We start from the raw sequence: 12658 nt of genomic DNA on the forward strand, positions 1-12658 counted from the left end.
AGTACTATCTAGTAAGCATAAAAGTCAACTTGAACGGGCCTCTTACCAGTTTCGAAATCTCCTCTATTAAATTACATATGGTTAAATGAGCCAACTTCCTGTGTAGAATAGGTGGCGTGCATGTTTTTCAGCGCACATGTGGAAAACATTATGGTCACACATTGTATTGCATCATCTTAACTGTACACGTGTGGCAAGGCATGTGTGATATGGACACCATAAACTAAAGTGTAGCAATGTAACCCTAGGCATAACGCTCACATTTTTTTCTATACCAGGGGATTCCTTAAAAACTTCTCTGGACAGATGTTGACTGACAAATTGTTTGGTCAAGTAAGAACCATTGTTGTCTATATCTAAACAGGGAAAAACCTGCTTCCTTCAAACACAGCAGAAGTTTTGAGAAATGCCTAGAATGCGATACATATTAGGAAATGTACCTTGCGAGGCAGCTGGATTTGCAAGATCACGTGATCCATCTTACCAGGCTTCAAGCTACGCACTCGCATCCAAGCCACAGAGGTTCGGACAAATCAGCATCGATGAGGAACTACTGGCCATGGCTCCAGACTAACTTTTTACAGTGGTTGCACTGGTGCGCCTTACTCATTTAAGTGCACCAGCACATAACTGAGGTGCACCCAGTTATACAATTTAATTTAATTTCTTAGCATACTGTGTAAATGATTGTGAACAGGAATACATTTGTATACAAGGCAACTGTCTACACATCCAGGTGATGTTTGTTACAAATATTTTTTAAAGGCTACATTTTTTTTAATGTGACCTGCTGACTATCAGGTGCACTGGTGCGACCAATGAAAATGTTAAGTCGATTTTTGGGTGCACGTGCGACCAAAATAGTCGCACCCTGGAGCCTTGCTGGCAGCTGTGGGCATGGTTGAGATATGATGACCAGCGAGAGAAGCAACTGTTCTTTTAAAAACAACAATGGCAGCTTCTCACGAGTTGAGCGTAGATGTTTCAGTAGCAATTGTTATATCAGAACTGAAGAGTTTATTTCATTTGAGGAAGAGCAAAGAATGGCACTGAAGGCTTATCTTGATGGAGAAGACGTCTTTGCTCGTCTCTCCACTGGCTTCCTTAAGAGTTTGATTTACCAACTGGCTCCTACTGTTGTTCTGATTGGTTGAAGCTACAGACAGTGATGGACAGATTGATTGTTTCATCAAAACCATTTACCATCATAACCATCTGACATGCCAATTTATTAAGAATTGGCTACTAACTGTCACATTGAGACAGGTATATCTTATCATACATTTTATTAAAAGTGAGAAAAATCACCCATACATGCTCAGTTGTATATCAGGTGCAAGTATCTGAACTTCACACAGCCTAATACAACAACCCTCCAATTAATCTTACCATTATTAAAGTTACAATGTTCAGATGAAACTCTTTCAGAGCTAGGTGTGAGTAATAATTTGTCCATCCCATTAATCAACCAATGACAGTGAACCAGCCTTCCTAATATAACCTTCATGAAGGTGGGATTTATTGATGACAGTTGTATTAGACTACTTTAAGCTCGGTGCACCTAATAAATGTGATGTAAATATCCAAAATATGAGGCAGAATTTTGACACTGCTCCAAATTTGATAAATGAAACTTACCCGGCATTACTCAAGACCAATAATATGACTACTCTGTGCACCCATAACCCTCAACTCTGAAGGCTATAAACTTAATGAGAATCTTAACAGCTGTCCTGCAGGCTTGGCAGTCTCAGGTCTTTTATCTGTGAGCTGTGAGCAAGCAGCAGGGACGCTGCCCCCCTCCAACACGCCATCAGTCAAATCTATTCAAAGCACAGGAGGAGGATTCCAGCAGAGCTTTTGCTTGGAAGGAAATATGATGTTTCCACGGTGGCAACTGAACTAAACATGACAGATGACTGAGTATCAATGGGTTCAAGTTTGTTTGTGCAGGATAAGACCTCCCCAGCACTACCACACACACACAATTCCTGCATGAAAATACACACATTAAAGCGAGGATGTGTCGACTGCAGAGCGCTAAGAAGTTCTTCCTTTGTTTTCTCTTGTTTCGCAGCTTCGCTGATCTCACTGTTCTTGTGAAAGATCACTCCATTCAAGTCTCTTTCACAGTTACTCAGTCACATTCATTAATGCAACAAATCCCTACTTTGGTTCCATTGTTATAAAAAAAAGGATGACTAGGAGGAAAGAGAATATCAGGGCATGTTTGTGTGCAACATCATCTCTAATACATGCTGCTTATCTTTGTCCTTTTTGTTTCTTGCGTTAAGTTGACAAGTGAGTCAGCTGAAAGGTCTGAAAGGTACATTGTGTGTGCGCGAGTTTTACCTTAAACCTCTTGTCTTGCAGGACCTTCTTGATAGCCACCAGCTCTCCGGAGTCGCAGAGCTTAGCCTGGTAGACGACGCCGAACGAGCCGTTGCCGATGACTTTAGTGTCCGTGTAGCTCACTTCCTGTGGCCGGTCAGGGCCTTGGCCTGGAGTGGCCACGACTGTTGTTACCTTGCTGCCATCTTTATCTCCTAGAGAGAGAGGCAGAGAGATAAGAGAAATGCTCAGAACAAAGCACTGTACACGACAGAGTAGCATTGACACGTATGGGCCCAGACACATTAAAGCAACATTGAAATACTTGGGGCGACAAAGGTCGTTGTGGCGTCGCGTCATGTTGCTTGTGTTTCGGCCAAGAAAGCTGCACTTTAACACATTGTGAAGCCTACAGCAGACGTCCAACTAGCTTGTACGTTCTGCGACTGCGTGAGTGAAAATAACTCTCCATACCACCAGGGAGTGGTAGTCTGTATTTGTCACTCAAAATGGAAACCAAAAGACCACAGCTATACAAAGTGTTGCTATGATAAAGCAGCGTTTTGTCACACTACCCTCGTTAATATAGCCACTTTTATTCGAGAATATTGTCTGATAAAAAGTTGCAAATAGCACTGGTGAAGAGGCGGAGGCGATAACTAAGGAGAAACCATGCTAAATAGGTGAATCATGGATACTGTAGCAACAGGCTCAAGGGACTTTCCTTTTCTTTTCTTGTGCACTGATTTGCTTTGCCTGAACAGCCAATCAGAGTGACAGGCTCAACTCATCATTTTCTCAACCATCTCGCTAGTCGGTGTCTCGTATTGTCACACTGGACCTTATGAGAAAAGCCCGTTTGTGATTGACAGCTTGCAGGTTTGAATGTCTGCTGACAAATATCTAAGCTGAGAGAAACAGGAAAATTTGGCCTCCTCCTCGAGCTCCAGCCAGTTTAAGCACATTTGTTCCGGCAGTACTTCCTAGTGGTCAACAGCTGTGACTTTGAGTGGTTGGACATTAATATTAAATACCAAGAGGAAACAATCACACTTATGCCTCTGTTATCTTAAGAGCTGCAGACAGAAACACGCTTGAATTCTGCATTGTCTGCGCTATAGATCATTGCTTATAGATCATTATCTTTACATCAGGAAGCATAGGTGCTTTTTTCCAAAGCAAGGCATCAAGCAAGGCATACTGTCCGCTGAGCTTTCAGAGACCATCCGCACTGGATAAGACTCATTACCTGGGACAGACTCACCAATCATGGTGTGCAGACAAACGCAATACCCAAGATTATTATCTGTCTAAACATAAGCTAATAAGACTCTGTATCAGATGCTAAAGCGCTATAGATCAGAATCTGCTTTCACATGCCCCTCCTCCGCTTTATGCCTTCCTCTCTTGTCAGTAAGGAGCTGGCTCTGCTCCCCTGAGATCACAACGTGGAGGTTTAAGGCCTTGTTCCACACATATACGGCTGTTTTGCAAGACATTTTAATCTGTGTTTTGGCCTCCATGCATCAAAAGTGATTGACCTTGTTTGCAGTTCGAGGTGTCCTGTGAACCCTTTTATATAGCTTTTCTATGATGGCAGTCTATGGGATAACTGCTTTTTGAGCTCAGGGGAATTTTTCTCTTCAATAATGCAAGTGGCCACTGGGCTAAATTGGAGCATTGGAGCATCTGCACCACCGTATCCAGGTCTTAACCATAGATTCTTGTGTTGGACATTGCTTTGGAAGCGATGACGACAACGCAATTTGCACATGCCTACTGTTATTTACTTAACTTAAGCTAGCAGTTTTCCTTGGTTTTGGGTCATTTTATTTAAAAAGAGTGTGTGCTCACTACGCATGCGCACAATGTTCGTCTGTGGTGTTCGACTTTATTGCCGCCTACTGGCCTGGCATGCTTGTTTGTTTGTTTGTTGAACTAGCTTTTTTCATTTTAACAGAGATATCTTATGAAATAAAGCTCATGTGATCGTTCATTTATTCATTCATTATCCATAATACAGGGTCACGAGAGGCTGGAGCCGATCCAAGCTGACCTTTGGCGAGTGGTGGGGTATACCCTGGACAAGTCGCCAGTTAATCACAGGGCTCATGAGGACAGATTTTTTTTAAAACAGAGGAGAAAAATATCAGTTTAAAAACACCTCTGTATACCTGTGGACAAGGCTTATGTGGGTTCTGTCCCACTGCCTCAGCCTGCCTCCCTCCCTCTTTCCACTCTTCCTCCCCCACAAAAGTGTCAAGGGGCAAAATTCACATTAGCTGGCGTATAGAGGACAACCAGGCATGAGTGCGGCACATGTAGCAAATGTATGTGTGCTCCTGCTCCTTACTTCCAATCTCTGACAGGCTCTCAAATTAATTTCACAACTTCCTCAACACCTGCTCTCCCCTCCAAATCTACTTATTAGTCTTATTATCATATTCACACAAACCGCAGCAGAAAAAGGCTGCACATGGGCCAAAAGACCCACGCAACTAAAAGAATCAGAATCTCTCTGTTATATTTCTCTAATTTTAGGCGAGTTGTTGAAACCCATTTGTCAACAGCTCGCAGTGGGAACAAAATCATGCTGATGGGAGGATTAGTGCTGCTTAATAACCGTGACTGTTCCAGATCATGGTGTTATTTAACAGAAACTTCACTGCTGCCGCGTCCTCTCCATATGAGGAGGAAGTGACCATCTAATGCTGAACTCTGGCAAACCACCAGCGTGTGACTAGTCTCTGTGTGTGACTTTTTTAATGAACAAAATGATGAATTAATTAACCCCGCATGGTGGCTTGAAATCTTTTGAAACTGGAAAGTCGATGTTTTGACTGAGACAGTAACACAGAGTGCAGAGGTCTGCTGGTCTTATCCATTCTCATATTCACTGGCTCGATTGGCTTTTTTTCCAGCGGGGTTATTGATTCCAACACAAATAGTGCCTGTTTCGACACACACACTGTTCCTGTTCATGTGTGTTTCTTTTTGCCACTGTGTGACCAGCGAGTGGTCCAATTACTGAAGAGGAGATTACGATCAAAGGGAAAGGGAGGACGGGGGGGGGGGGGGGGGGGGGGACGAGACCAGGACCAAGTCTAGAAAGAGAAACTGAAGATGGACTCTGTAACGACAGAAATAGATTTTCCAAGAGAGTGTGAGAGAGAGAGAGAGAGAGAGAGAGAGAGAGAGAGAGAGAGAGAGAGAGAGAGAGAGAGAGAGAGAGAGAGAGAGAGAGAGAGAGAGAGAGAGAGAGAGAGAGAGAGAGAGAGACGAATATGAGTCTGCCTACATATTCCAGCAGGGCCACTTCCATGACGCCTCTGCACTTCCTCAAACCGTGAGAAAAGTCTGTGCACACTCACGCACACGTCTACATACAACTCAGAGTGAGATCTCACTCTGGTGCAAATAAGGAATGACTAAGCGGTCAAATTGCACTTGATATGGCACTTTTTGCATTTCAAGTGACTGATTGGAGGCCTGTGTCAAGCATGACCATCCACACACTAATCTGGTGTAGCCTTCAAAAACTCTCATCAACTGCCGACGTTCAAGCAGATCTGCCTCCATTTCATACTGGAAAATGGTCAAAATCACAACCAATGACAAGTGAAGGTTTTGGGGGGTTTTTAAAGTATTTTTTTGGCCTTTTATGGCTTTATGGATAGGACAGCTCAGAGATGCCGGGAAGCGGGATGGAGGGAGGGGCCGACATGCAGCAAGGGGCCACAGGTCAGACTGCTGCTGCTGCAGCAAGGACAAGGCCTCTGTACATGAGACGCCTGCTTTACCAACTGAGCTAGTAGACGCCCCAAGTAAAAGATGTTTAATTAAGCTCTCCTCCATTAAAATAAATTATCCCCAAGTGAACCGTCAGAAAATTAAGTGTTAAAAATGTCCTTTGGTTGCTGTTAGAGAAAAGAAATTTTAAACAGAAGAGAAAGATCGTCAGTGACTGATATTTTTGGATGCATAAACAAACTAAGTAACAAATTGTCTTTGTTTTCACAACTGAATAAACTGAACAAACAAACTGACCTTAAAGGACAACACAATTTCATACTCTTTTACTTTGTCTATATTTGGCAGGCCCTGCCACCTTTCTAGCTTCAAACAGTGTTCTTGTTTATTCAGTTATAAAAAAGTATTTATATTAAGAGTTTATATTATTACGTCATTAATATTGTAAATATTCAAATTCTGAGTTTGGATTTTTTCTCCAAAACAACATAGTGCCCCTTTAAAGATATAATGAAACACAAATTTTAATCTCAGCCCAAAGCACTTTGCAACGCGTGCTTTCAGCATCGCCATAGTTACTCCGTCAATCAGCCTCCCTCAATAACATAATTATTGTGACAACTCACAGAGCATGATTTCATGTACATATGCTGTATCACTGAGCGACAAAGTGCCACAGAAGAGACAGCTGCTGCAACTTTTAGCCAGAAGCGTCAATAGTCAATTCAGGTCACCACACTAGTTCAGTCACAGCTGAATAAGGCGAGCGTGTGTTCACAATGAGGCCGAAACAGCACTGGTGTTGGAGAGTTAGAGGACACATGCAGGGATGGGTGTCAATCCAAGCGACACGTTTTGTTACCGATACCAAAATAGGTAAGCGTGTTTTTCTATAAGAGAAGGTGCAAATAAATTTGCAATACATAAACAAAACTGTGCATTAAACCAAGCAATACGATCCAAACAGAAGTAAAGCAGACTGAACAAAGACACAATGTTGGTCTGGGCTCAAATGACGGTAAATCGAGATTCTAGCAGGTTTTTTGTCCCCAGTGGCAAATCTTTTTCTACACACTTACAAACTTGAATTTTGTTGGTGAAGATCCTCAGTCAACCAGGTCACAGTAATGGTATATCTAAGTGCTATATGAAGGAAATTGGACTTGCTTGAGTTTATTGAAGACGCTTCCCCTCTCATCCAAGAGGCTTCTTCAGTTCTAGCTGACCAACAGGAAGCTGCAAGCTTTTTAACCCTGTGGGGGAGTTAACCCTTGCAGAGTCAGTGAGGACACATGAGTTATGAGTTTCAGAGTCGTTACACTTGAATTTTATATGCAGCATTTTCTCACAGCCTTTGATATTTCTTTTGAACATCATTTCATGCGCTTCAAAAATTGCCTTCAGCTGTCTGCTTTATTTTTCTTAAATAGAAATATAAACTGTTCTTATGTCCTACTTGTTCAAACTCTTAGTTCAAAACGTGTCATATGCAAGATAGTTGACTGGTTGAGCCTCATTCCCAGGTCCTTAACTAGTGACGCTTTGGGTCGGTGGGTTGAGCTGGCCACTAGCCCAAAGACTCAACAATCAACTATCTTTCTCCAGAATTGCTTATTGCAACTTTAATAAAACATACTTGAAAAAAAATTGCCTTCAACGTGACCGGATCTCTTAATACTGCAACTCAGTCAGCTGCTCTGCACTCGCATGAGAATTAGAAGGTTCTGAGCATCAAATGTTTAATGTATATGCAGAGGACCATTAACTGTATTGTGTGCGATTTTCCTTTGGAGCTTAAATATATACAAACTGTCGGACGTAGTCTAACCAAAGAAATAAATACAATTTAATACTGGATTCCCCCACATGAGCAACCCATTTCTGAGGTAATCCGAGGGTAAAAACTTGCTGTGTTAATCTATGACACAGCATAAGTTTGCAGTTGTAACATTACTCATTTTTCGACACCATTCCTGTTGAATCACTACGAGTGAATGTCACAGGAGGTCCACCTGCCAAACTGTCCATGTGTTCATTGCTTACTGGAATTTGGCAAACGCATACAAGCATATCATCTTTACACGGCGTGTATTAAATGTTTGGCTACTGCAATTAGATAGTACCACACACCTCAGTGAGCACCAACCGGGATTGCAACGTTGATTTCTAGTTGAAAAATGGGTGGTTTTTGGTCTGAACAAGTAAAATGTCTTTTCACCCCTCCAGGACATCGTAATGGGAACAGTTTTATACACTGATGTAAAATAAGACATTGCTTCACAGCTTTGACTACACTGATCCATGACTTGTAGGGCAAAGTGCACAAGCTGAAGAAGTACATACTTCAACCTGTAAAAGTATATGTGACCGATGTGGCTAAACAGGTAAAGCAGATGTTCCTCAAGGAAGAGATTGGTGGTTCGATCTGTGACTCCAGAAGTACATTTGTCATTGCTTTAAAAACACGTTTTATCATCTATTAATGAAAAAATGAGAGCATATCGTCATTTTGGGATTGAGAAACTACATCCAAATTTCTCAGTCAAAGCCAGTCTTGCAAATAGCAGTGAAATATGATCTACATGTGAACATTTAATCAACTTCTTCAAATAGTCGGTGAAAAAAACATTCACTTTTGGGTATTTTTCCAATGGCAAAATGCTCAGGGGACCATTAAAGCTTCAAAACTGAGGCTGATTACTACAATATTACTTTTAATCGTTTCAAACTGTCAAAAGCACATACTTAGATGGGTCAAGACAGTGTAACAGTAAGCTAGAATTATCAGTAGCTCTCAAACTAACGAAATGTACCGAATGTGGGTGAAATGATTATTGCACATGACAACTTTGGACTGCAGGGCAAAGTGACATTTGTGAGGAATGTATGAAGAGATTTGCTAAATTCCTGGACAACAAAACGGACTGTGCCCCAAGCAAAGGCATGCACACACTGTGTTAATGTGCGCAGGTACGAAGTGTTCCAATACACTAAAAGGCCAGAACATCTGGTCACCACTGACAGAGACGTTTGGTTAAAGCAGCGCTGCTTAGATGTCAGTGAGGTTTTTGACCAGACACGATAGGGGTGCATAGATTTTAGACATCAGAGTGTACAGGCTGCAAAGCAGTGGTTTACCAGTGCTGCCACCACACTAGATACAGCCAGAGGACTGCCAAGAGAATGATCTCCCCATTTGAAACCCTGTGAGTAAGTGTGATGGTTCCTTTTTGTTTCATTTGGAATCAGAGAGTCTAATTAGTTCATTTTGTTCCCATCATCACTTGGAAAATGTGAGAGAGGGACAGAAAGGAAAGGAGCAGGAAAGAGAGAGAGAGTGTGGGGGGGGAGAGAGAGATGCAGCTTTGAAATGCTAAACAGGCCGCTCGTTGTTCTTGGCCAGCTGCCTCACCCCAAAAAACAAAACCAAAGAGCGCTTGTGTGTGTGTGTGTGTGTGTGTTCCTGTCTGCCTGTGTAGGAGGGGTAAGAGCATTCTCTCCAGGATCATACACACTGGCTACAGCTGCTTGAGATAATCAGCCGAGTTATTCACGTATGAGAGTGCGTGCATGCGTGCGTGCGTGCAGTCAGGGTAACGGTAGATGAAGAGGAAGAGAGAACAAGTCTAAGGTGACATGGTGTTACATGACTTCAGTCCAAAGTACAATCACGACACGGCTGACTTCGCAACTTGTTGCCTCTGAATGACGAATCACTCTTTTTTTTTTTTTTTTAAATACAAGTTCCGTCACTTGTTGATTATAATAAAAAATGAATGCAAATAATTTTGACAGTCAACTAGTTGTTTTAATCGTTTTTCGTTTCTGTTGTCTCGAATGATAATTAGTGCTTAAGTTTTGAATGTCTTTGTTACATTTCATCCACCTTATTCCTCGACTCCATGATACCTTGTGCAAATTATGGACACTTCTGGCACGTCCAGTCACTTAACCGTAAGCAGCGTTTCCCATGGCAACAGGAAGCTAGTCATCGTTCATAGAGTGACCAGTCCGGCATTTCATTCATTCATGAAGATCTAGCACTATTATCATTGCTTAGCCCACTTAGCTAACCCTTCTAATGCATTGAAAGTGCAGCTGATGCAGCGATAATAAGACAATATTTATGTGGGCGTGACTATTGGTGCTTTCATGCTGCATTTAGACTGAACTAAGGGTTGTGGGTGATAGTATCTGAAAAAAAATCTATTGTTCTATGGATGTGATTTTACCTTGCAAGGCAGCTGGATACACGAGAGCATGTGGTCATGTGATTTTGCAAACCACCTTGCCAGGCTTCAGGCTAAAGACACAGGTGTCGAACCAATCAGCATCATTTGAGAAACTTCTGGCAGCTACAGGCGTGGTTTAGATGCGACGACCGACAAGAGAAGCGACTGCTCGCTTTAAAAACAACAATGGCGACTCCTCCGGACGTATCATAGATGCTGCAAGCATCAGTTATAACAGAACTGGAGTTGTTTTTATTGAAAGAAGAGCAAAGACAGCACTTAAGGCATTTCTCAACGGAAAGATGTTTTCACTCCTCTCCCGTCTGGCTTCAGTAACGGGCTCTGCTGGTGGTAGCACTCTCCTACTGTTGATCTGATTGGTTGAAGCCAATAATAGATGTTGGTAGACAGATGGTTCATCCAATCACCGTCCAAGTATTTTCTGAAAGTGCCTGCAGAGTGCCTGCCCCTTTCCAAACTGTTTCTAGCCGCTCCTTTTTTTGTGAAATAAACCATTTTGTTAAACAAACCATCTGGCGCGTCAGGTTAGATGTGATTGCCAAGAGGTAAAAGGCAGTCACTGTCGTTTTACTCCAAACTGCTAATATGGTGCGAAAACCTGATTTTTAAAAAAATATTTTGGGGGCTTTTTCATGGATTTATTATTTATAGAACAACTGAAGATTGACAGGAAACGCAGACGGAGTGAGAGAGAGGGGTGATGGCATACAGCCGTCCCCAAAACCTGGGGCGTCCCCAAAACCTGCATATCTAAGTAGTGCAGCATATCACGACATTGCCTCACCAGTTCAATAGTACAGGTTTGTTTTAAGAGAACAAAAATAACTGCCTCTATTCTGTACAGCCAGCTATACTCAAACCCAGAGGATCTGTATCGGCCAGCACGGCAGACATCAAGCCCAAACTCCTGAAACCTCTTTGTCAGCTGGATGCAAGACAGAAGCAGAAGTCTTTGTTTTCAACAAGTACATTTTTAACACAGTTCTTACCATTATAACAATGGATTGTGTTAGACTTTACTGAAAGAACTGAATAACATGATAGTGCCACTTTCTATCCTTTTTCCTCACTTCTTTGGTTTTGATTATCCAATTATTACACTGAAATGAGTGCATATTTGCATGTTTTTCTCAAACACTGGTAAACATGTTTAAAAAAGGCTATTGACGTTGTTTTTCTGTTTTTTTTCCCCCAGTGTGTCACGTTCGATATCATAGCCTTGCACCAGAAAAGGGGTGAAGATTAGTTTGTCCACCCAAGTGTCATGTGTCCATCACTGAAGGCAAAAGCCAGATTATAGTGAGGTTTTTTTGACAAGTGTGACAGGGGTGTTTTACCCTATTTACACCAAAATAAGTGTTTTTTTAAATGTGTGTAAACCCGCTAAAAATAGCTGATTGACTTCTTTCACACAGCCAGTGGATTAGTTTGCTGTTGTTGTGTCTTTCTTGTGTGTCATATTCATCATCACAAACATGCCGGAAAACAGGAAATCGTACAAAGCAGCGGATCATATACATCATCGGACTACATCCAGAAGATGTTAAAACTTGTTTTCAAAGTCTTAATCAATAAGATTCTCATTGACACAAATAGTTTTTTCAGGAGCTGATGATGAAAGTGGCTAAGGAGTGAGACTTCTCTTTCTTTCTCATCGCAGTTGAAAGTTTCACATGGGCAGTACGGATCAGCCACTGACAATGTAACTGTGGTTACTTTTTAAATATGTTTTCCTTCAGTCTCGCTTTTAAACTAGCACCGACTGAACAATGCTCGGGCACTGCTTGAAGGGAGACAGATGGACATGTATTAACAAGCCAGTATCCCTAGCATATCCACCTGGGTGTTGTGTTTTTATCACAGCCAACCGGAGTGGGAGCCGATAAACATCCGTGACTACTGCAGAGTCATTTGACGCTGGAGTGAACGCCGACTGCACTCATCCACATTACAGACAAAAGCCAGATGTTAATGGATTTTCTGTCGGATGTGAAAGGGGTATTGGAGACTTTCTCTGATTTAACCAGATGATTTCTTCCAAAAACGTGTTCATATGAGACTTTTTTGTATCTCTGTTGAACCTAATGGCTCAAACTGTGACAGCCAAATGAAACCACATGGTAAATCAACAGGGAACCCACCAATGTCATTAGCCCGAGGTATCATTTTTTTAGCACAATCAATCGCCATGATGCCAGAAAGTTGGCGAAAAAAGCTAGAGTTGAAATTGAACAGACTTGTCGTTTAAAATTTTCCATCTTCTTGAGTTTAAAAATGTGCAGTATGTAATTATTAGCTTCCTGTCGAAGTCATACTCACACCCA

The 12658-nt window shown here is 41.9% G+C and overlaps 1 protein-coding gene across 2 annotated transcripts in view; it reads right to left on the reverse strand.

Annotated features, from left to right (window-relative positions):
* gsk3ba (glycogen synthase kinase 3 beta, genome duplicate a) overlaps positions 1-12658 on the reverse strand; it is a 37522-nt gene that overhangs the window by 21900 nt on the left and 2964 nt on the right. For both annotated transcript variants that reach the window (XM_073474347.1, XM_073474348.1), the window contains exon 2: positions 2353-2546. In XM_073474347.1, the coding sequence (XP_073330448.1) occupies positions 2353-2546 (194 nt within the window). The remainder of the gene's footprint in view (positions 1-2352; positions 2547-12658) is intronic.

The sequence above is a fragment of the Pagrus major genome, chromosome 9, assembly GCF_040436345.1.
Source record: "Pagrus major chromosome 9, Pma_NU_1.0".
NCBI lineage: Eukaryota > Metazoa > Chordata > Actinopteri > Spariformes > Sparidae > Pagrus > Pagrus major.